The 25,856-nt window shown below is 43.5% G+C and overlaps 2 protein-coding genes across 4 annotated transcripts in view; one reads left to right on the top strand and one right to left on the bottom strand.

The window, feature by feature from the left end:
• Window positions 1-2,916, bottom strand: part of LOC310872723 (sodium- and chloride-dependent GABA transporter ine) — a 33,656-nt gene extending 30,740 nt beyond the window's left edge. For both annotated transcript variants that reach the window (XM_083784778.1, XM_083784777.1), the window contains exon 1: window positions 2,212-2,916. In XM_083784778.1, the coding sequence (XP_083640904.1) occupies window positions 2,212-2,473 (262 nt within the window). In that variant the 5' untranslated portion in view covers window positions 2,474-2,916. The remainder of the gene's footprint in view (window positions 1-2,211) is intronic.
• A 660-nt stretch (window positions 2,917-3,576) lies between these two features.
• The window catches only part of limk2 (LIM domain kinase 2), a 37,081-nt gene continuing 14,801 nt past the window's right edge, over window positions 3,577-25,856 (top strand). The window contains exons 1-2 of one of the 2 annotated variants that reach the window (XM_083785038.1): window positions 3,577-3,803; window positions 4,145-4,241. In XM_083785038.1, the coding sequence (XP_083641164.1) occupies window positions 3,788-3,803; window positions 4,145-4,241 (113 nt within the window). In that variant the 5' untranslated portion in view covers window positions 3,577-3,787. The remainder of the gene's footprint in view (window positions 3,804-4,144; window positions 4,242-25,856) is intronic. The other variant, XM_083785039.1, reaches the window with a different exon arrangement.

Below are 25,856 nucleotides of genomic sequence, written 5' to 3' on the forward strand. Positions count from 1 at the left end.
ATTATTATCTTGGCTTTGCTAAAGCTCTAGGCTTTATGTTTGTTTTTATTTATCTGATGTGATTTTTCTTTTTTTTAATACTGTTTTTATTAGGCATTTTGTATGACAACATCAGAATATTATTGACAATGATAATGAGTAGTTTTGTTAAATAAAATGAAAGAAATAACAGGCAATGTAAATGTTCCACATACAATCCATAATAAAAAAGACATATAAATGTGATAAACATGAAAAAACAAAAAAACAGTTAAACAATGACAAGTTTGAACAGACAAACAAAACAGACAACAGGACAGACACTCTTGCTCTCAAACTTTCCCAACATGTTGTTGTAAATTAAGTGAATTACAGACATTCTTTTTTTAAATGAGAAAAAATAAAATAAAGAAAAAACACTCAGTTCCCTTCTTTTTTTTTCCCTTCCAATTTTCTATTGTGCTATCTATTGTGTAGGAGGGGTTAACGTGCACCTATTGAAATATTCAATGAAGGGTTGCCATGTCTGGTAGAATCTATCTTCACTCCCTCTCAATTCAAACTTAATCTTTTCCAATTGTAAGTAGTGCATAACATCTCTCATAAGTGAAGTGTGAGTCGGAACCTGTGCTTGTTTCCAATTCAACAGTATCAGTCTGCGAGCCAGTAGAGTCACATATTTTACCATGTTATATTGGAAAGTAGACAGTTTGACCCCGGTCCCCCTGACTCCCATAACTGCTGTCAGTGGATCCGGGTCAAAAGGCCTATCTGATGTGATTTTAATACACAATCAGAAATATTTGTAATTGTATAATGTTCTATGCTGTACCACTAATTGCCTCCTGGGGGACAGGTCGGAGGCTATCAAATTCAGTATCATCTGTCAGAATTCTCCTTAAAACACAATGCAGTTGATGATTTATTTTGTATTATGTTTGTATTTTTTTTAATGATATCATTATTTGTATTAATTGTGTAAATCATTGTGGTTATATGCACCTGAGCCTATTGTTATGAGCTTAGTATTCATTCAACAGGTGGTTATACTTTCAGATTTATTTGGGGCTTTTCATGCCTTGGATAGGACAATAGGCTGACAGGATATGGGGATATAGAGAGATAGGAAGTGACACGCAGCCATTGGGATCAGGACTCGAACCTTCAGGTTACATCGTAGTCTAGGACTGCTACGGCAGCGATCTGGGTCTTGATAATCAAACATTTATTAAGAAAATCAATAATTATGTATCCCTATTTTGGGCAAGTCATTATCGGCAAAAGGTATATCTATAAGCTTGGCTATATTCTTTTACTATTGACTGTCCATTTAATGATTTGATAATGAACCTGTTCAGTAAATATATAGAATATCCTCTGAGTAACAATGATGGACAAGAGTTTTCTGTTTCACAAAAATGGTATATAGCACAGCAGCTGAGCAGAATTATAAACTAGAGCAAAATAAGTGTAGACTAAATGTTTCTTTATTACAGAGCCTGCAGGGGGTGCAACATGAATACTATTTCAGTCGTCTACTGTATGGTGTACAGTATTTAATTTATGTTTGATTAGCCTATACTTTAAGCTACCACCGTAAGCTTAGAGTATAAGGTTGTAGCTAAGTCCATATGATGTGGGCATCTGTAGGGCTATGGCTCTCTCTCTCTCTCTCTCTCTCTCTCTCTCTATATATATATATATCTATATATATATATATAGCCTATATACATAGCCTACAGATTTTGTGTAGGCTAGCTATATATATATATATATATATATATATAGCCTACACAAAATATGATGTGTTATTTATACACATTTATAGGCCTACTCCGAGTGTACAAAATGTTACCAAAATGTTACCAAATGGACCCGTGAATTCCTGTTCTGTTCTTTAGCTACATAGAAATGTCTATTTGTATGTCTCTAAATGTTTTGATGAATTGAACAATGTGGACCCTGTTGTAAACAAGTGTAATGCTTAATTGGGTCGTCCACTCACAGTTAACAGTCTTTGTATTGAGTTTGTGCTTGAAATGTACTGTAAATTCTGCAAACTGTTAATAAATATTTCAATCAATCAATCAAATCAATCAATACACAGAGAGAGAGAGAGAGAGAGAGAGAGAGAGAGAGAGAGAGAGAGAGAGAGAGAGAGAGAGTAACATTAATTTAACACTGACTGGGACATTTACAATCTAAGCCCAAAGGGCTAATGAGCATCCTTACCGCCACCGCTCCTATAGCACAGGTATGGGAATCTCCAGACATTCCCAAGTCCCACCGCGTACCCCACCGTTGCCAGGATGAACTCCAGCCGTCGACCCCATGTCGCTCGTGGTGCCCCGACCCCCCCTACGCTGCTGGGGGTCGAATGGTCTAGGGACGATTTCAGAGCAATAATCCCCCTCTTGTCACTATAGGCTGCTTCACGGTGACTGGTGAATGGTATCTTCAAAGTCGATGTGTCGTTTTCAGCTCCGACTCCCATTGCAGCCCTTTGTAATAGACTAATAATATATCGTATTTGCTTATCAAGGTAGCGTACACAATGTAAATGTTGTGTAAGACAGTAAGACAAGATAAAATAGCATAAGCTGACAAAACCGTTAAGTCGAGAGATGCGTTTCAGTTATCATTCCCGGCGATTCCCTACACTTAACATTTAATACGAATAATAGCCCCAGTCCCCCAGATACAGCCTCTTGGATAGCAACCCTAATAAACCTCCATGTGAAAACGACACACTTCCTTCCTCAAATTACATGCAGACATGCTACTTAGAAAAACAACTGTTTTGTCATGTCATTGTGCCATACAAAGAAGACCTATATGCATTTTGAGTAAACCGGCGACCACTATCATGTGACCCGCAAACGCACGCTCTCAATCTATCACCTCCAGTCCTGATTTCGCATGTTATGTCACGTCTTTACCGGCGGCGACGGTCTCATGTTGTGTGTGGAGTGGACAGTCATTTCCCACTGTACTGTGGTGTCCACCCCACTGAGCGGGTCCACGCCGGGCCTTCTGATTGGCCACAGGATAATTCATTTGATTGGTGGGTGGGCGAGTAATTTTCCTTCACTATGATTTTTTCTATGCCCTCCTTGGCTCCTTCATATTTTACTAATTAATTTAGTAGGCTGAAGTCTACACATGAATGTTTATCTCTCTGCATGATTTGCATCACGAACATAATGCAAAGGATAAACTAGTCATTTATTTCTGGTGACAAAATCACGTAGTCCTATGCAGCCTGACAATTTCAAATAGCTTCAATGATTTCGACATGACAAAATCGTGACCTGGAGGACCCACCTTAATAACTTCTTTGTTCTTTTAACTCGTGGTCGTACGCTTTCACTAGTTTACTCTGCCATCTAGCGACAATAACGGTCGTGCCAGGAGAGTTCCGCTATCTATGACAGTAGTGCGCTCAAATGGGCAGTAGATGGAGCCAGTGGTTCGGCTCTGTGTGTACGGTTGTTTTCTTTGCTTCTAGTGTGCTCCCAGGTGCTGCAGTTCGATCCCTTCCGCTCTCCGTACAGGAATGTAGAATGCATTACGTCAGTTCTCCTGCCAACAGGAAAAGTTGGACTGAAGGAGTCGCTTTTCACTGTTGAGATTTGGACCGACGTGTGTTTTAGTTTGTACTACTTTAACTAGCTGTCTGCACCGTATACATTATTGGATGGACGGTGAGGTAGAAATGAAACAATCAAATGCCCATCATCGTCCGATCGTTTCAGTATGAGAACTTTTTAAAAGGACACACATATCGACGACGAAATCCAGCAATTAGATGGAGAAACTGGAAGGTGAGACATTTCATTTCTTTCCGTCTCTAAACTCAGGGTTTCCATTAGTCTGATGATGCGGGATATGGCCTTTGTTAGCGGCATAATTGACCATTGAATTGGAAGAGGGAGACATGTTTCTTTTGTTGATGTGATTCTACATTTAGCCTATCTAAAGTGGTTCTGCAGTGCAAGTCAAATTATCTTTGGCAAATTAACGTTACGGGGTAGCAGCCTAGCAGGCTAAAAGTGTTATGATATACATTGATAATACATCAAATGGTTTATTACGTTAGATGTATTTGAGCATAGTAAACTTTAAAGGATGCATGATAGAGAATGATACATCATGTGTGTTCCAGGTACAGATGGACATCGCTGTGCGGGTTGTGGGGACACTATTCAGGACTCGTTTCACAAGAAGGTTCTTCAAGACACCTGGCACAACGCCTGCTTTCAGTAAGTGTTCTACTTCCACTTTAATAGTTTGCCTCCGAAATATTTGTTATTATTTTTCCTTACAGAGTGCCTATGTATTTAGGGGGAACGTTTTGTTTCCGCTGAAAGAGGAAATGAATTGCATTGAAATGTAGACAATTGGTTCTGTTAGTCAACGTGCCACCCTTTTCTCGGGCATTCTGTTTTGTAAAGCGTGTGCTCTTATTAAGAGCCAAAAACACAGAGCCGTATAGATACGGCCCTATCTATTTTACTGTAGGATACATTTTGTGCCTTTTGAACCAAATGCCCAAACTGAGGTGTTCTTATTCTGTTGCTGCCTGCCTGTCACATAGAGTATCAGTCTCACTCTCAGCTGGCCAGTCAAATAGTTCCTATATCTTGACGGACGGGGATTAAAATAAAAAGAAAAGTCAAAGGTTTAATGATTATACGACTGGTCTGGAGCTGACATGAGCTGTCCAGTAGCATCCTCATCATGACACATGACAGGACACTAATGCCATGAGATACTGTTGATGAACACAGAAATGTTATACATAAATAAAACACTTTTATATCATGCTAAAATAGCCTAAATGTACATTATATTATATATAATATTGGCTATATTGAAATGATTTAAAACGTATTCTGTATAACCGATGAAATCAATTTGTTCGAATAGGCTAACTGTTGCACCCCTACAAAATGTACTCATTTGTCAAGACTCATAACCTTCAAATATTTATTTCTGTCGCTGACAATGTTCTTGAGTCATCTTATTTCTCAGACAGTGTGAGATAAGATGACTCCGTCAGACTCAAAATATCAGTTGTTTTCAGTTTTGGGGTATATGACACATCTAAACTGTACCAGTTCTGTTCTGTCACATCAATGCATGATTGATTGCATGTCACATAATGGTTTCTGTCATGAGGTTGGAGTAGAGGCTAGGGTCCTGACGGCTCTGTTAATGACAGTCTCCCTGGTCACTGAGTAGTTGGATCTGGGTGTAAAAAGAGAGGTTGGTTTGCCAATATTTTTAATGACAGGAATTTGGCTATGGGTTATTTGAGGCAATTCTGAGACTAAAGTTCATATAACATAGTCGTCCATACATTTTCTGTTTTTGAGTCCTATACACAGGTTTAATATTTGTCTTTAGTTCAATGTTTGTTTGAAGGGAATGAAGAATACATTTATGTCATGTGTCATTTATGTCATATTGTCTCTTTATTGTTAATGGCGTTTAATGTTTGTGTTTGCATCGTTTGCTTTACATCACCATTACATCACCTAATCAACATGAGTTAGACTTTAATATATTAGCGCACCTCAATTCACACGGGTATGATTTTTTACAACTGAAACAGCTGCAACTTGTGAATTTTGAGAAGCCTAAATCTTTTTAGCAGTACCTTGTCCTTGCATAACCCCATATCTTATTCCCTTCTATAATTGGCTCCTTTTATAGCACTATGACTACGTCACATTTTCTTTCTTTCTTTTATTTTTTTCCGTTTAAGTGCTGTATATTACTTGGACTACTGTGCTGTCTGTCAGCCAAGTGTGCTGCATTTCAGTCCACTGCGGCCAATCCCGCTGGCCTAAAATCACCTATCCTGACAGGTGTTAGAATACTAACATTCAGTAGTAATTTGACACTTTTCAGGTTTTTCTTTTACAGTGTTAATTCTGCACACAGAATGGAATCTCTGCATTCCATTTGGAGTACAAGACCGACTAAAACGGCTTCCTTGTAAATGCTACCCTGTGTTTCTATTGTCCATTGTCCACATCATGCCCTCCTTGTACTGGTACCTTCTGTATCATGCTTATAGGCTGATGTCATTCATGTTCCAATAAACCTGGCAGTGTCTTAGGGGCCTATAGGTAAGAGCAGACTGTACACTTCTCTGCTCACCACTGCTGCATTCCTAGACAGCGATTCAGAGATGTGGGTTCGACATCCCAGACACTGACTGCAGAATCCTTTGTTTTTCTCTCAAGAAAGCTGGCTCCCAGGTTGCTCCAAATAAGGATCAGAATTGGCAGAGAGCTGCTGCAGCAGTATACATCTTTAATTTATGATATTGGAATTCCACATTTTTGGCACTAGAGTATAGTAGTTCATATTATATATACTAGTCCTTACCCGTTCTGAATATATGAACAGCAAATGATGTTCAGTGTGGGTAATGTGATAGGGGGGGGGCGGTTGTTTACAGATGGTGTTGTGAAGTTGGGTTGGGCACAAAAGTAGGCTAATTAAACGTAAGTTTAATAAGGAAATGCTGTAGTACAATCATAAGTACACCATTGATGTGTGATGTAAATTTGGTGGTGATATTCTGTCTATAAATGGAAGTTATTGAATTTTTTCGTTCACGTTAACATGCCCCCATCAGAACTGTCAGAGCTGGCTTTCAGGTGCCTGTGCCACGCAACCCGCGCGTTGGCTGCGATGCTTCCCAAAGAAGAAGTTATGTCGACTGACGCAAGAGTAGCTAGTAGTATCTGGGTCCAAGTTGTTTTTCCCGTGTGGGTCTGTTGCGCAGAGAAATGTGTCCCAGTATTAATGTGTGTCTGTCCCAACATGCATTTCACTGGTGGTGACACGTGATCAGCGGGGAGATGTTTTTTATTGTAACGCAAATTAATTAAATTAAGATGAATGTTACTTTATTGTATGCTGGTACACCATATCTGCTACCTTCAGGAAGGAGATAACATTTTCTTCGTGGCATGTTTGTTGTATGTAATATCTGACCATATGTAACGGTCAGATATCGCTATCACTGCTACGAATTATTTATATCACGGGTTGTGAATGATCTCCTCTTAGGATACGATTGATAAAGGGAATGTAATGAAAATAGCCTAAATAAGCAAGCAGAAAACAGTCAGAAACAAAACTCACGTTAACCTTTTATCTCAAGTCAAATGAAGGAATCGACAGTATTTGTATAAATGCATGGTAGGGAAATGTTTTCATGGCTAGGACTGTAAAATGTACACTTATTAGCCCACAGACCCCCATTTGAAAAGTATGAAAGACCCCAGTTTGACATGCAGCATAGAAAGTATGGACTGTCGCACAGGTATTCCCAAATGTACAGTGTGGGTAATGTGATGTAATAGATCATATTATTGATATATGTATTTTGAGGAAGAATTGCTTTAATATAGACTTGTTCACTGGAAATGGAAAAACAGTACATCATAGTCATATATAGAACTGAAAGTGTCAAACAGTCATTGTCATGTTAGTAGTGTAGTAATTGCATTTATGTATGTATATACCGGTAGTTTCATGGGCAAATGTGGTTATTATGTATGTGGCTTGGCCCAGTGAAAGAGGAAATGTTCAGCAGTTCAGTTTGATGGTCAATGTGTTAATATTTCTTTGTATACAACATTGTTCATGTCGGTACGTTTGGTGTTGTCCTCCTCATTGATTAGCAAGATTCGGAGTTGCTGGGGGTTGCCAACTCTGCTTGCTGCCACATAGAGTTGTCCATGTGAAAAGAAGTCTTTCACAGAGTATACACCCACTCGTGACAGTGACTGACCTTGTGACTTGTTAACAGTCATGGCAAAGCAAGGGCGTACAGGAAACTGTTTGCGGGTGAGTGTGAAGGGGAACATATTCTCAGACGGTGAGAAAGGTATCCTAGGGATGAGTAGCTGGGCGCCGGCATGGACCCCAGTTACCAGCTCTGCTAGGAGAAGATGTGGGCGGACTTGCTTCAGGATGTAGCGTGAGCCATTGCAATGGCCATGTACTGTGTCAAAGTTTCGCAGTAGCATTATGATCATGCCGACCTTCAGTGACAGGCGATGTGGTGGCATGCCTGATGGACAAAGTGTGTTGAGGAATTCCACTGGGTACTGATGGTTGTCATGTTGTTCCACAGAATCCACACTGTGGAAGATGTGCTCCTGACCTGGGAATTTGTGGGCAATGTATTGATTGACTGTGTCCACTTCTGCATTGGTTGGGCAGAGGATTGCTCTCTCACAAAGCCACTGATGGTCGGTCATATTGTGTGCAAGGTTGTGAAATACCCAGTCGACCATTTCGTGCAGAGTTGATCCTGGCATGAGAAAGCGATCCATTATTGTGACTGTAAATTCTCCCTTATCCTGAATAGTGGGGATGTTCCCCTCGCCCAGATCAAGCAGAAACTGGTGGAACAAAGTGTCATCTTCCATGCTCCCTGCTGTTGCATGTGTTATGCGCATGTTGTTGGTGAGTTTCATGGTTTGAACATGGTTCCAGAGAGGGGAACTCTTCAGGCATCGTGAAATTATCTGAGGTCGTGTGCCATGGGGAACGACTGGTAGGATTTGGCGCCAGTCTCCACTGAAGATGGTGGTAATACCTGAGAGTGTAATAACAAAGTTGCTGCATTATAGACAATTATTATGGAAGTGATACTATATTGTGTTTCTTTTGTAGTTGTGTTTGTCTTGTAATGAAGATTGGCTGGCAAAGGTGTTGGCAGCTGTTATTGTTGTACATAAAAAGGCCACAATATAGTCATTCATGCCGTCAGAATGTACAGTAATAAAGTGTATACGTTTGAATGAAGTCTTACCTCCAAATGGTGAGTTAGGACAGTCCCTGAGTTTCCGGAATGTGCGGTCGGCAGCTTCAACAGCACGGCGATCCATCATGGACACCTCATCAATGACGAAGAGAGAGCACCGACGGATGAGCTCTGCTGTACTGGACGTAGTACCGATAGCACACATTGACTCCTCTGTGAGTACAATGGGACACTTGGTGCGGCTGTGAAAGGTGGTTCCTTTTGGAAGTAATGTTGCAGCAATTCCACTTGAGGCTGTTGCAAGGGCTACTTTTCCATCTGCACGCACAGATTTAAGGATGAAGGTAAGTGTGAAGGTCTTTCCAGTACCCCCACTTGCATCAAGTGCAATAAGCTTGCCACGGTTGTTCTGAACACTTTCCAGGACACAATCTGCAACTGCTCTCTGTTTGTCATTTAGAAGGTGTTGTGTTGCATCAATGTAACGCTGCAGCTCAGGAACATTGTGTTGTGTCTCATGTCGGATGTCATGGGGTTCGGTTTGTCGAATGAGATCACGATTTGGCTGAGGGAGATTGAAGTTGATAGTGAGGTCATATCCATATCGTTCAAGATGCTGCTGAATCTCCAAAAGTACCTGGTTGAGTATGTTGTCATTTGGTTCGGTAAGGCCTGCAGCATGTGTGAGGTCTTCTGAAATGGAATGGTTGTGTCTTTGCCAGAATTGAATGTGGTCTTTCCTTAGTACAAATATGAGTATGTGTGCGAAGATCTCACGTAGCTTAGGGCCAAATGCAACCAATGCTGCTTCTTCCATAACCATGTCTACTTCATGGTCATCCTCACAGATGCCTCGTGCAATGCAGGCAGCAGCGTATGTGTCATGCACAACTCCATTAACAGAGCGAAGGTCGTTGTAGCAGGTTGGACCTTGAACACGGTAGAGCAACATCCGCATGAAGTACAGGTCAGTGTTGTGAGGAGTAAAGGCAAGTACAGGAATGCGCCCAATTGTGTCAGCCAGTTGGTCTTGGTTATGACCACCACTCCTTCTCTGTTTCCTGCGCTTGAACGTGTTGTTGGTGAAGGAGAAATGCTTGAAGACGTCTGGGTAAGTGATGTGTCTCTTATCAGGATTATCTTGCATTGCTGTGAAGTAGGCTGTGAGAGTTGTATGCGGTGGTCCGGAATCAATGAGGGCCTGGGCATCTTCGTCATTGTTGAAGGTGATGAGTTGCTCTCCTTCCAAATGGATTGCCAATTGTTCAACAGGTGGATATTTCTTTTGGATAGGGAAGTCATAAATCCTCCAGAAAGCTTCAGAGGCAGTGATGTAGCGTGCCACCTCATATTGTGTGATTTCATCATAGCGATCAACACTGACCATGCATACGTCGGGACCTTTGTCAATGTATTTGTAGAGATACTTGACTGCAGTGACAGAGCACACGACCTCAACATTGATATGAGCCTCATATCTGAGAGATAGGTATGGGTTAAATGGAACAACCCACTGGTTGGTGATGAGGAATTGTATGCCACCCCTGCCAGTCTTCAAAAACGAACAGCCTGGTGCTCCATGTGTTTCTTCTCGACGCCTATATAAAGGGTAGGAGCTCTCAGACATGGCTGTGTCTGTCCTGTATTCTTTTGGGAATCCTTTTGTGCACTTGCCCTTGTCCATACAGGAAGAAGTCATGTTCAGTGCACCACATGGTCCATGTATCATGTTATTGGCGATCACACGATGCAGTGTAGGGTTAGTGGTGGCATCGGGGATTTCTGCGGATACAATGCGGTCAATGTCAGCAGGGACGCGAGGCTTGTCAGCAGGAAGCAGCGTGAACAGTGCATGTGCATGTGGGAGTCCGCGTTTTTGTGTTTCTTTGACTGTGACATATGCATCTACACGACCAAAGATTTGTTGGTTATATACGTCGTTGATCATCGCGTTCCACTTCATGTGGAAGACCCGTGCAATGATGTCAGGGCGGTCGTGAGGCTGTTGGCCTGGCAGAAGTGACTGGGTTATTTCCTTCCATTTTGGATTACAGGTCATAGTGATGAATAAATCCGGTTTTCCTTTTTCACGAACGATAGCCATTGCGTCTTGGAACTGGTGTGTATACCAACGTGGTGATCCGTAGAGAGTAGAGGGTAGTATTGTGATCCTTCCTGGAAGGATGGCTTCATCAGATGCAATGGCATCTTGTACACATTTGTACTTTTCTGCTTTGAGTGTCTTCTGATTTTTGCGCATGAATTTTAGTCTCTGGCCCTCAATTTTCACTTGCTGATCACATACAAACTGTTGGCTCAGTTTCCCTGTAAGAAAAATAGTAAATGTAAGACAATGTCATGTTGTAAATGCAGGGCTTAGGGTGGAGGCAAATGCAAAATATGTGGAATGAGGGTATGTGAATGGAGGTATTGTACTGCGTAGTTGTAAGTGTGGAATTAGGTACATTACATATATGTGTTATGTGAAGTACCTGCACGGAGGAACAAATTGAAGTGAGTTGCTGGGTCACGTAGTTGAAGATGGTAGCGATAGAAGTCTGTGGCAGTGATCCCCTGTCGACCACCAGGTAGTCGTTGATTGAGTGCGAGATGATAGCCATAGTTGCCTTCAGGGTAGAGCAGTACATAACTGAGGGGATCATAGAGTGGGTGAAGAGGGTGGATCCGCTTTGGCCCACCACTCCGAAGTTGTATCTGTACGTCGATGGGTCCAAACTGTTGGTTTTCTGTAGCTCCTGGAACAATGACAGCAATGTCTGTGCCACTTGGGAGGTTGACTGTACCTGTGTGGAGAGGGGGGAGGGTGTTGTGAAAATTGTCTCTGGAATGAGTATAGTAGCTGTAGTAATGTCTGTGAAAGGTTGTATTTGCGATATTGTGATCAAGGATGTGTAGTGTCATGTGGAGTGGTGTAGCGAATGTGAAAGTGTTGTGAGTTACAAACCTGGGTGGATGTTCCGTGGAGCGTTGGCACTGAGGTTGATGTACATCTCTGTAGCAGGATCTTTAGCAGCAAGTTCTGCAGCTGTTTTAAACTGTTGTATGAGAGGGTTACAGTTGTGCAAAGCTGCCTGTGCTTGTTCCAGTAGGTGTTCGTCGAGGTTTTGGTTCGAATGGTGTGCTCTGCGGTTGCGTAGTTCATGTTGTGGATCATGCACATAGATTTGTGCAAAACAGGGTATAGCAGAATCGGATTCAGGAAGTAGAGGGCCAATTGTATGATACATCTTGCCTTGAATACGCAGGGTTGGGTTGAAGCCAGGTTCTGGTTGGGGTTGTGTCATTCCAATGGAGGCCATAGCCAGAGCGTTGTTGTACCTTCTGGCATCTCGCACAAACTGTGGGTTTAGAAATAATTCTCTGATGGTCTGTGGAGGTTTGGGAGGGATTGAACCTGGTTTGGGGCTGTCAGGGTCGTAACGGAGATCGACACGACCATTGGAACAGCAGAATCCTGGTCTCTCCTCTTTCCAACAATATGCGCCACATGCTGAGCACTTGGAGCATTCGAAAAGGCTGACTGTGCCGAGTGTGTGTGTGGCATCATACAGAGTCTCATCAAAGTATTGCATGTCATCAGGACATGCTGTGCGACGTCCTTGTTGCGTTGTTTGAGCCAACCTCTGAGAGTACAGTGCTGCGCGTGCAGTAGCGTGTGCAGTAGTGTCAACACGCTGCCGGTGGTCATGTTGGGCAGGTGTTTCAGCTGCGCGGGCAGTAGCTTGTGCAGTAGTAGCAGCACGTCGACGGCGCTCATGTTGGGCAGGTGTTTCAGCTGCGCGGGCAGTAGCTTGTGCAGTAGTAGCAGCACGTTGACGGCGCTCATGTTGGCCAGGTGTTTCAGCTGCGCGGGCAGTAGCTTGTGCAGTAGTAGCAGCACGTCGACGGCGCTCATGTTGGGCAGGTGTTTCAGCTGCGCAGGCAGTAGCTTGTGCAGTAGTAGCAGCACGTCGACGGCGCTCATGTTGGGCAGGTGTTTCAGCTGCGCGGGCAGTAGCTTGTGCAGTATTAGCAGCACGTAGACGGCGCTCATGTTGGTCAGGTGTTTCAGCTGCGCGGGCAGTAGCTTGTGCAGTAGTAGCAGCACGTCGACGGCGCTCATGTTGGGCAGGTGTTTCAGCTGCGCGGGCAGTAGCTTGTGCAGTAGTAGCAGCACGTCGACGGCGCTCATGTTGGTCAGGTGTTTCAGCTGCGCGAGCAGTAGCTCTTGAAGTAGCTTCAGCATGTAGACGGCGGTGACGTTCGGCAGGTGTTTCTGCTGTGCGAGCTTGTTGTTGTGCGTTTGTCCTAGCACGCCTTTGCGTGTCAAGTGAAACAGTGTTTGGGGTTGTTGTGGGGTTCATTTTTTTCTTTTTCTTTTTTGTGCTGAACTTGGTTTTCCGCTTTGGTCTAGTTTGTGTATTTGGGGCACGGGGAGGAGCAGTAGCACTGGTGGTGGATGGGTTAGGGTCGCCTTTGAAGTCAGCAGGTTCTGAAATGTGTAGCATTCATGAGTTATTAATAGTGATGGAGAGAGTTGTGTGCATGATGACATATTTTATGGTTATGTTGTGAATGAGTTTAGTAGCAAAAATGCAGTACAGGGGATAAGAGGAGTAGTTACCTGTGGCCAGAGGCCTTTCCAATGAGGGGAAGTGTGTCGTTGTGTGGTGACTGTCCGCATGGTGCTGACCTGAGAAGGTAGGGATGAAATGTAAATATTGTGTTATGAGAAGTAATGAGAACATGTCATCTGTGGAAGGAAGGTAATGTGATACATGTAGTACGGTATATACAATTTGACTGGGAGAAGAAGAGTAGTTTCTGGGCAATGTGTGGGCAATGACACACACAAACACACACACAAACACAGCAGGGGAGTGGGGGAGGTGTGACACTGGTACACACACACACACACACACACACACACACACTATCTCGATCTTCCCTTACATTTCAATGTGCTGATAGTTGCACATGCAGTCACACACACACACACACACACACACACACATACAGCAGGGGAGTGGGGGAGGTGTGACACTGGTACACACACACACACACACACACACACACACACACACACACTATCTCGATCTTCCCTTACATTTCAATTTGCTGATAGTTGCACATGCAGTCACACACATTGGCAATACATCACATAGATAGAAGTAGTCATCATCACATGTGTAAGCTAAGAACGTAACAGTGGTGCCTTGCTATGCCTTGAACTGAAGTCTATTTGCATATCAATTGTTCCACCCTCCACAGGCAGGAAGTCAATCTATGGCTGAGAAGACAGTGATTCCAAATTCTTTTGAGTGATATTTGATCTGATATTATCTTTAGGGTCTTAAAATAGACCACCTGGGGGTTTTGACCTTCCTGCTTAGCAGATAAGTGACACTATGCATTTTACGACACACACACACACACACAGGGACAAAGGTGAGTCCCACTTCAGCGACGTTTAACATATTTTGCCATTTTTATAAATTGCAGCATTTAACTCCAATTTCATTTTATATGGTTATACTGTGGTTATATTCATGTAGAAAACGAAGAAGAAATTATTATTATAACTAAAGGTAGCAAAATAAATTAAAATAAAATAAATAAATAAACATTCATACTACATATTAAGGAGGTAGGCTGTGAACAGCAGCACACATCATCATCATTAGCAGATGATGATGTTAGATTTAGAAAATAGGGTTGCTAGTATTTTCTGTTGCCCTGCAGTTGGCTTTGGCACTTCTTTTTCGGGGGGGGGGTGGGGGGGCGGCATGTTAATCTGTGATGGCACCGGTCCACAACACACAACATACAACAGTGTCGGCGTTTGTTACACAATGTGTTTCCCATTAAATCGGGTATACTCCGTTTATGCTCAACAATGTTCCCGTCTTTCTGTCGGAGGCTGCAGCGCCGTGTAGAGGAGAGAGTTGCGACAACCCCGTTCACTGTTTATTCACGGAGCTTCATGGGTCACTGAACGGTATGTTGTCGTCACTCTCTCTCTCTAAACGGCTCTGGTCTACAGGCTGCGCTCGCAGCGCAGCGCTCCGCTCACTACTCAGCGCTCTCTCTGAGCAAGATGGTGGCGCCCGTCAGACTATGTTGTTACAAATAGTACAAAGATTCTTACGTGGATTTTATCGCACACACACACACACGGGGTGGAGATTTTGTCATGCCTGCGGTCCTGAGTGGAATACGCTTTGCAGTTAATGTACACGGGTTGTTGTCGTCACTCTCTCTCTCTAAACGGCTCTGGTCTACAGGCTGCGCTCGCAGCGCTCCGCTCACTACTCAGCGCTCTCTCTGAGCAAGATGGTGGCGCCCGTCAGACTGTGTTATTGTTAATAGTACAAAGATTCTTACGTGGATTTTATCGCACACACACACGGGGGGGGTGGGGATTTTGTCATGCCTGCGGTCCTGAGTGGAATACGCTTTGCAGTTAATGTACACGGGTAGTGCGTGCGTGAAGTAAATTGTGAGGTAACTTGTTCGATACACAGGCATGCAAGCAAAGAAGCAACATGAGACGGAATGCTTACCTGTTGCGTTAGTGGTGGACTGGTTGTTGTTGGTACGGGCAGGAGCGCGAGTGAGACACTGACGCTTTGCATTGCAGCTTCCAGAAAGTGAAAGTGATGGTCGTTTTGTTCGTGGCATGTTGTTTGATGTATGTAGTAATTGTGTCGAATCGATGCGTAGGCTACTGTTACTAAGGTGGAGTGTTCGCCTCAACCCTCATTCGCCTGTCCATGCAAAGGACAGTAGCCAGATGGGGAGGGGCCTGAGGTGGTGTGTGTGGAGCAGATCAACACACACACACACACGCGGCGCCAAATTGTATAGGGCACTCTTTGTTGTGTTGCGGCGGTAGCTAGAGGAAGCATGCCAGTGGGGTAACGGTGAGAACGGTGGCCTGTGATGCAGGTGTCGCTAAGGGGCGGAGGTGTGTGAGGGTGCGAGGTTAATTCACTAATAAATTAATTAATAATCATTAATGTGTCAAATCGAAAAAAGGGCTCCGTCACGCCCTCCATATTCATATGGTCAATGCCTGTGTGAAAAGTGGGAGCGATTGGTGCAGGCAATGAGGAGATAATGAGGAGATAAAATGCGGTCGGACACACACACACTCACAGTCACACACACTCAGACATTCGGTGAATTATAGTTTGATATAAATAATAATTTTCGGGGCTATGGAATCTGACTGGGATCTCTAGACTTGGCTTACACACACACACACACACACACACACACACACACATACACACAGCAACAGAACCCACAGATTGCAATTAACAATTTAATTGTTTTTGTCGTTGAACACTGAAGCATGTGAACAAAAAGAATTCTGTTTAGCTATTAGTCTTTGAGGATTAGACGATGATGTAATAATTGTGACAGGCCTATTTAGAGCGTATTTTATGAGCGAGAGAGTGCTTTGGATATCATCTCCAAAGCACTAGCATGCAGATTGATAAGTGCAATGTTTGAATCCAGATTTTTTTTGCACACACACAGCTTAGCTGAAACAGCATAAACATCAACTTCTCATGGTTGTGGGCGGCAACGATTCCACGTCGGGTTTTAATTCTGTGGCTCTCTCCGTATATGCGTGCGCCCACACACACACAGAGAGCACACATGGTCAAATGTTTGTGCTGCTGCATAGATTCCAACGCCGTTTTATCAACATTATTCAAGTGAGATGCGTTGGTTGGACTATTTAACAACAATATGAGGCTAATATAGCTACCAATATGTATGACAGTTGGGTTTTCCCAAGAAATAAGTATGACACCTGAATTCTCCCCCAGAATAAAGGTAATATCCATCTATCGATACAGACCGTCTGTCTTCACAGACACAGCTGTCCTGTGCTTTCATTGGCTGTATTACGGACCTTCTCGGGGTGCAGTCGCAAACCCATAGGCGTTCATATGTCCTGTCGGCGAGAGAGCCACATATCAAACCTGCTAGATATTCAGAAACGCTCAGGAAGGCATCGGCGAGCGTTTATCGGCGCTTCTCGCAAAGCCTTTCACACACAGCGACAAAACCCCTGCGATCAAAGCCAGATCTTGCGTCAGATTGGGGGGGGGGGGGGGGGGGGGGGTTTGTCGGCGGGCGCTAAAAAAGCTCCCAGACAGCATAATCGGAGCAAATATCGTGCAATGTGTAGGGGCCATTACTGACACCACATGCCAACAGGATTAAATCACCAGCGCTCCTGTCCAAAACCTAAACTATGCATATCGAGCTCATAACCAAAATGTCTGCATATAGTTTGGCTGCGCACATGGGGTATGCTCTCGTACATCTGAGTCATGGCAGTGTTTTGCGTTACATTTTTTGTATTTATTTGTGTGTATGCGTGTATACATACATACAAATACATACATACATACAGTGATATATATATACATACATATAGTATAAGTAGTCTTAAATTCAATATGCAACGTGTTCATACATGTTAACGATCACACACACTTTGTAGATGCAAACCGTTTTGATTCGTGGTGAAAAGTCAAACACTCCCTCTCTGTCTTCCAAGGCCAGTACCATAGACCCTCCCAGTCAGACCAGTTTGTTACTACTATACTCCAACACAGGAATTCATTCCCCTTGGAATGTGGATCCGAGGAAATGAGTGATGTTTACCTTGATGTTTGTGTAGGCAGGACTTGCATTGTTAGGATAACCACCTGAGTTTGGTGTGCCCCCCCCCCCCCCACACACACACACACACACAAACTGACCAGTTCCTATGTTACAGGCAGGAGGAAGTCATGCACTTTAGGATCTGTCAGATGTTGTTTTGTTTTGTTGTGTAATACCTCTGGGCATTTACTATACTTGTCAGTTGTTTTTGTCTGCTGAGACAATTTGTTCAAGGATGGGATGCACTCTGAAAGGGTCCCTGCCAAGGATGCTCAATTTTCTAAACTTAGGTGAAAGTTTAATGTTTGAGAACATTCAACTTTTTAGTTAACAAATACAAATAAGCACAGTGAAATACCTTTTTGATAGATAAAGTATATAAACTTCTTCATGAAAAGTAGTATAAAAGTATAAAATACAGACAAACATACATTTATTTTATTTAACACTTAAACCCTGTTTTACATCTACAAGCTCACAATGCATCGGATTTGGGGTGCCAGGTTGAAACTTGAAAGTGGATAAAAATCAGATTGGATAAAATGCTGATGCCAATGTCGTCAAAATATTTAAATAACCAATATATTGGCCAAACCAATATATCGGTTGGCCTCTAATACAAATAACATGACTGCTGATGTTAATGAAATCAAACACTGCTGTGTGTACCCAAAGATCGTTGTACCACAGACCATAACTTCCTGCCTATTCTCATGTCCTTCCAACAGGGCTCGAGATTAACGGCGTCCCGACGTCCCGGGGACTGTAAAATATCTATTTGGGACGTAAATGTATCTCATTCGGGACGGTTTCGGGACGAGAGGAGTTTTTACACTGAAAATGCGCATTTCGTGTGCAGCGATGAGCAGCATGAGAATTTGCAGTGCCGTCAGAGTCAGACATTGACAACAGCAACAACAACGCACACAGAGCCGAAGAGTTTGATCAATCCTCAAGGGCCCCCCCCCCCCCGCAGCCCCGCCTCCCCGCACCCCCCGTCCCCCGCCGCAGCGCGGAAAAGAATAAGTTGTTTTCGCTGGTACTTTTAAAGCAGCTTCTATAGGCCAATGTCCAAGCCAAGGTGAGGACTTTCAGGACTATATTATTATTATTATGAGAGGGAGAGAGGGAGAGAGGGATCATAGGCGGCGGGTGCGTTTTACCTTTGGGTAGTCTACAGAATTGCGTTGGGGGGGACTGTCGCCGCAGATTTATTTATTTATTTATTTCCCAAATGGTCTAAAAATGAGTTATTTTAGCATACTTTTACCAATGAATTAGCCTATACACAGACTGATCAGCCTATTTTGGACGATATGGGTCTTTTCTCGAGTCAGTGTTCAAGGTTCAAGGTTCAAGTTTATTTTGTGTCCCCGAAGGGCAAATTGGGTTGCAGCATAGACAGTACATTAAACAATGAATGAAACAGTACAGACAACAAACAGTTCACATAGCGGATACCAGAGTAAAAGGTGCACACAACCATTAAAGTGCAGGCGTTTAAAGTGCTATGCGATAGGTCATAAAAGTGCGTGTGCATAGACATAGGCACAAGATAATACAGTAAAAAGTAAAAGTGCTCATCATAAGGTTATATCCTCGATCTACGCACAGCAGCATTCAGTGTGTGAATAGAGACCGGGACAAAGGAATGTTTGTGCCTGTTTTTTGTGGCACAGGGGGCTCGCAAGCGAAGGCCGGATGGGAGAAGGATGTACTCTCCGTATAGTGGGTGAGCAGCATCAGATCGGATACACAGGGCTTTGTTAAGTACCTGTGTGTAGTCTCACTAGTCTGTGTAGGGTTAGGTCTCTTTGGTGAATTCTTGATCAGTGTTATTATGTCACGACTCCAGAACAACTACCATGAAATTCTGACACGCTTTGATGTTGTGGACATCTGGCTAGGTGAAAACAAAAGAAACCCGATTAGCATTTGAGTAGCCTACTTTTTAACACCTCTTGGACAGCCGGCGGAGTAGTCTCTCAAGCTGTTGCCTCGCAACAATTGAGGAACAACAGGGGAGGCGCTGTTTTCCCGAATATTTGCCGGCGGAGAGGTCCAAAATGTTTGGAATTCCCAGAAAATATGTAATGTAAATGTAAAATGTCCACGAAAATCTTCATGGGGGCCTAAAGGGGCCCTGGGAGTCTTCATGGGGGCTGCGGCCCCGTGGCCCCCACAGACTCTACGTCGTTGAACGCACACACTACATTCACCCAACGGAATCATAGGAATTATATTGCTTTTGCCCCGTGGATGGGACATTTAGATTGAAAAACTATCGGTTGGAAGCTTGGATAAAACCATGGTTGTGTGCCACAGAAAGGTTCCATATGGACATGGGGCTACACTACATCACCAACGTTTAACGTTAGCTTCCATGCTAGGCTTGCTAGCTGGCATCGACATTAAATAATATGTTGGTATATATCCTCTGAAGCAACAGATGTTTTCTAATGCTCAGATTGTTCTGGAATTCCTGCCCCAACACTGTGGAATGCACACCCCAAAACGCTCTCATTCCACAGTTTTTATTGATTGTATATAATATTATTATATTGATCCTTCGTCTTAGTATTCCCCCTAATAAAGTTGTTTTTATTTGTTTTCTCATGCCAACCATGTAATAGACATTTGAGTATTCATATACCTGCATTGCTGCACGTTATCTGTTGGTCTTGATCAAGTAGCCTACACCAAAGTTTAATAGTGACTGTAGTCACTATGCATTGATTCACTGGTAGGCTACACCAAAATAACAAAATCCATTTGAAAATAAATATCACTGTTCTCAGGTCGAATATTGATATGCGATTAAAATGATTAATTTAGATTAATTACAAAGCCTAAGATTAATTCGATTAACATTTTTAACCAAGCCCTATTTTTCATCTGGGAGCATTTTGACTAAATCAGTGTATCTACAGAAGAAACATGAAGCCAAACAAATAATGTACTGTCTGCATGTATTCAATACAGTACATTATTTGTTTGGCTTAATTGTATTTCTACAGAATACAGTTATTAATTTCACAATTTGAGTGGTGCTTTTTTGTACTTTTTTTTTCTTTGCCCGGGACGGTATACATTTACTTCGGGACGGTTCAAATTATATTTTGGGACGGTTCCGGGACGGTGGTGAAAAAAGTTAGTCTGGAGCCCTGCCTTCCAACTATATCAATAGAGAAAGGCACATGTGGTCTGTCCACATGTTGCCACTGCCAAGGAGCTTTTTAATCTCTGGGATCATCTGTTCCAATGTTTAAAACCCTAGATAAACTATAGCCTACCTGCTGCACTGCAGAGACCACTACAATGCATGGGTCTGAGTGTTTTCGGAGTGTTCACATAATGCAATAAAGGTTCAAGGTTCACTTTATTTGTCATTTCATATGTTTGCACATATAAAACAAATCGTACTTGGGACCAGCAGTATATATTTAAAACCTATCAATAAAAAGAATAAGCGTAAAAAAGTGCAATGCATTCAAACTGAGCAGCATATTAAAAAATATATTAAAAACAGCTAAAGTGCATTTTATTTGACTTAAGAGTTCAGTAGCCTGACAGTCCCCGGATAGAAGCTGCGTTTGAGCCTTTCAGTCCTGGCTTTGATGGAGCGCAGCCTCTTACCCGAGGGGAGCGGGGTAAACGGTTCATGGGCTGGGTGAGTGAGGTCCTCCATAATGCAGCCTCCTACCCGAGGGGAGTGGGGTAAACGGTTCATGGGCTGGGTGAGTGAGGTCCTCCATAATGCAGCCTCCTACCCGAGGGGAGCGGGGTAAACGGTTCATGGGCTGGGTGAGTGAGGTCCTCCATAATGCAGCCTCCTACCCGAGGGGAGTGGGGTAAACGGTTCATGGGCTGGGTGAGTGAGGTCCTCCATAATGCAGCCTCCTACCCGAGGGGAGCGGGGTAAACGGTTCATGGGCTGGGTGAGTGAGGTCCTCCATAATGCAGCCTCCTACCCGAGGGGAGTGGGGTAAACAGTTCATGGGCTGGGTGAGTGAGGTCCTCCATAATGCAGCCTCCTACCCGAGGGGAGCGGGGTAAACAGTTCATGGGCTGGGTGAGTGGGGTCCTCCATATTAAATGTGAGCAGCAGTGCTTTTGCACCTGCTGGTGTAGATGTCCTCTATGGAAGGGAGACTGCTGTGGGTGATGATCTGGGCGTTTTTCACCACCCTCTGCAGCGCCTTCTTGTCGGCAGCAGAGCAGTAGAACGCCTTCCGCACTGAGGTATTAAGGTCAGCTTGTCTCAGCCTCCTGAGGAAGTAGAGTCGCTGGTGGGCCTTCTTTAAGATGTCTGAAATGTGCACGCCCGGGATACCCCGGGCTATGGGCCCTTTCCACCATAGCTCCATTTATGAACAGGGGGAGGGGAGGGGCATGGTCTCTTCTTCTAAAGTCTGCAACCATCTCCTTTGTTTTCCCCACGTTGATACAGAGGCTATTCTCTGCACACCAGTCACTAGGTCTGTCAGCTCCTGCCTGTACGACGAGTCATCGTTGTGGGATATCTGTCCCACTATAACTGTCGTCTGCAAATTTCACAATATGACTGCCCGGTTGTTCATGTGTGAATAGTGTGTATAACAGGGGGCTCAGGACACACCCTTGGGGGGAACCGGTGTTGAGGATGACGGGAGATGGCGAGGTGCGGATCTTGACAGACTGCGGCCGGTGAGTCAGGAAGTCCAGGACTCAGTTGCAGAGGTTTGGTGTTAATCCAAGCAGCAGCAGCTTGTTGGCAAGAGTCTGCGGAATGTTGTTGTTAAACGCAGAACTGAATGATGGTGTTAAACGCAGAACTGAATGATGGTGTTAAACGCAGAACAGAATGATGGTGTTAAACGCAGAACTGAATGATGGTGTTAAAAGCAGAACAGAAAAAGTGCCCTTCTGGGCACAGGTCTCCACCAGGTTATCCACAGATCTGTGCAGTTAGAGGTAAAAACACTTTTCGGCCAGTTATAGCGCCACCTTGAGGCTGAGTTGAAATTGTTCATGTGGCATTTCGTCCTCGGCCTAGTGGGAATGTGGGTGCACAATTTCACGGAAATCACGCGATGTGTTCATGATTTACAGCATTTTGTTTGAAACTGAGCACTCCTGTGAACTTTGGAAGCCAATCTTAACCAATCAGGATGGAGTCTGATAAATCTGAAAGACCCGTTTCGTTGAATGGCTCTAGAGAGACTGTGTACCAATTTGCGTGATGTTTGGACAAAATCTGTAGGTGTACTGTGCAAAAACTTGTTTTGCACAAAGCGGCCTCCTGGTGGCGCTATAACAGGCTGTTCTGGAATGTTTGGGGCAGAGGTTCATCGTTGGCATCCAGGGAGTGTGTGTGCAAAATATGGCATCGACCGGGTTAACGGTGGCCGAGATTAGCTGTTCACGGACACACGGACGGACGGACGGACGGACGGACACACACACGGACGGACGGACGGACGGACACGCGGACGGACGGAGTGCAAAACATACTCTCCCCACATGCCTTCGGCCTGGTGGAGACAATGATGGTGTTAAACGCAGAACTGAATGATGGTGTTAAACAGAACTGAATGGTGTTAAACGCAGAACAGAACTAGAACTGCACTCTGTCGAGTGCATACTTGCTAGTTGCACACTAGTAGGCCATAAATGGCCAACTAGTGCGCAAGCAGAGCGCGCAAGTACTTTCGACCACTGTAAACTGTGAAATCTCAGTATCTCTGTGAAGGAACGTTTGAAATTTCTAATTATTAGGTGTAACTATTTGCTACCTACCTACTTTATGCATGTAAACACCTAGTATTATTAAGTATGGTTCAAGTTTCTATCTATATAAGAAATACAGTTTTATTAATTTAGAAATATTCTGGATCCCTTTTTAGTCTTTCAAAGAAAAACTTATCATTTATGTGATGGAAAAAAAGGTATATAAACTGAATTAAAATATGTTATCACGTATACAGTATAATTATTTTATTATTTATTGTAAATTGTCTTAATTAATTAATTAATTGTTTTAAACTAGCCCTTACCCGTTGTGCGATATTTGCCCCCCCCCCCCCCCCCTTGTGGCCGTGGGGGGTACTGCGCCCGGGTGCGTTTGTAATTGACTAATAAATTCATTAATAATCATTAATGGCTTCGTTACGCACTCCATATTCATATGGTCAATGCCTGTGGGAGCGATTGGTGCTGGCATTGAGGAGTTAGGGCAGTCACAGTGACACACACACACACACTCACTCAGACATTGTTAGAATTATAGTATGATGATGATGTATTTCATCTTGGACTATAGTGATATTAATACTAAATCATGATCAGAGTAATATGTGTCTCTAACTTCAATTTCTGTAATAATAATACTTCACATTTGTTAAAATATACATGATCTAAAATACTTCCGTAATCTGTAGTTGGATTTGTATTTAATTGTTTAAAGCCAAAACCGTCCCAGCCAACCCTCCACTTTTGATGCGTATGCAAATAAAACAGCAAATTGTGCCTGATTTGCTGGGACCAGATTACATACATGACCATATTTCTTACGTCATCATTGAGAGCTAGTCATACACTTTTGATGCGTATGCAAATAAAACAGCAAATTGTGCCTGATTTGCTGGGACCAGATTACATACATGACCATATTTCTAACGTCATCATTGAGAGCTAGTCATACATATACTATATATATGTAATTTGTAAGTTGATTAGCGGTATACTGTGGTTACTTTGTGCCAAAAACCGTCCCAGCCAACCCGCCACTTTTGATGCGTATGCAAATAAAACTTGTGCCTGATTTGCTGGAACCAGGTTACATACATGTATACACGGGAACATTACCTTTAATCCTCCCAACACTAAAACATATCGTCATTACGTCACAATCAAAGACCAATTACACTCTGGCATTGGGTCCTTTAATCCACATATTTCTTACGTCATCATTGAGAGATTACATATACACACATGTACTCTGGTCCCAGCAAATCGGGCACAATTTGCTATTTTATTTTACAAATTACATATATATAGTATATGTATGACTAGCTCTCAATGATGACGTAAGAAATATGGTCATGTATGTAATCTGGTCCCAGCAAATCAGGCACAATTTGCTGTTCTATTCGCATACGCATCAAAAGTGGCGGGTTGGCTGGGACGGTGCATACGGACCGGGCAAAACTATTACTTGCGCGCTCTGCTTGCGCAAGTAATGATGGTGTTAAACGCAGAACTGAATGATGGTGTTAAACGCAGAACTGAATGATGGTGTTAAAAGCTGACAAAGAGTAAAGATAAAGATCTCTCTTTATTATAGTTCAACAATCATCCATATAACCACAGCATTTGTGTGTGTACATGCTAGCCAGGTTTGCTCTCTCAACCTAACTACCAACACAGTCCCTCACAGGCTCACATGCCGCGTCACTCACTCCTCCGTCCCGGGAGTCCCACCCCCAAGACAGTCCCATTGGCTAAAGCCATAGCTGGCCGCTACACTATATAAACCTTTCAACTTTAAAAATAGTTCACATACACAGTCAGTTGTGTGAAGTCAGCCTTCCGATGTGAATGTGATCCACCGCAGTTTGGAATAAAGCCTAATTATTACAGCACGTCGTCCTTTCTGATTGTACACATTGTGCAACGCAAGGCACAAACTGTAGGCCTACTTAACCATGCGACGCATTGCGAGCTTGTAGATTGGCGCTTTTCAGCGCTCCTTTGTAGAGGAGGGGGTGATGCATTGCTGACGTTCAGTGTTCAGTCTCATAATCACAGTGAAAATGAGCATAATATAGGATTGGACACACCACGGGTGTAACGGGTCGTCGGGTCTTTCGGACCGGGTAGGTTTTTTCCGGATCCGAACCTGTTTTTATCGGCTCCGGATCGGACCGGGTCCAATTATTTCGGGTCCGGTTCCGGGCCGGGTGTGGCCAATTAGAATCTCGGATCCGGATCGGTTCGGTTCTGATATCACCGTGTCCGTTTCGGGCCGGGTCCAATTTTATGGACCCGTGCTGTGCTCTAGTCTGAACCGCAACAAAGTCGATGGCCTCGTGTGCTGTTTGAGGTTTAAATCGTGTTTCTACGTAACAGTATGCCAGAGCAATGTGGCTTCAAAGTAACGTGTCGTTTTCTTTTTTTACCTGTGTTTCCCCATTGACTTTGCATGGGGCATTTTTCGCGTCGTTTATTGCGAATTACGTCGGCACGGTAACCCGAAACGGAAAGAAAAGCACAAGCACACCATTCCCGGCCGAGCCGCACGTTTCGATGTATATATTGTGGGGCTTTGGTAAACCGTGCGGCCGGCCATAGACGTCAAAGTTTCGTGTCTTGATTACGATTACGATTAAGTATGTGTTGCGGATTTCAACCT

Source organism: Protomyctophum parallelum (assembly GCF_964188405.1).
Source record: "Protomyctophum parallelum genome assembly, chromosome: 15".
Lineage (NCBI taxonomy): Eukaryota > Metazoa > Chordata > Actinopteri > Myctophiformes > Myctophidae > Protomyctophum > Protomyctophum parallelum.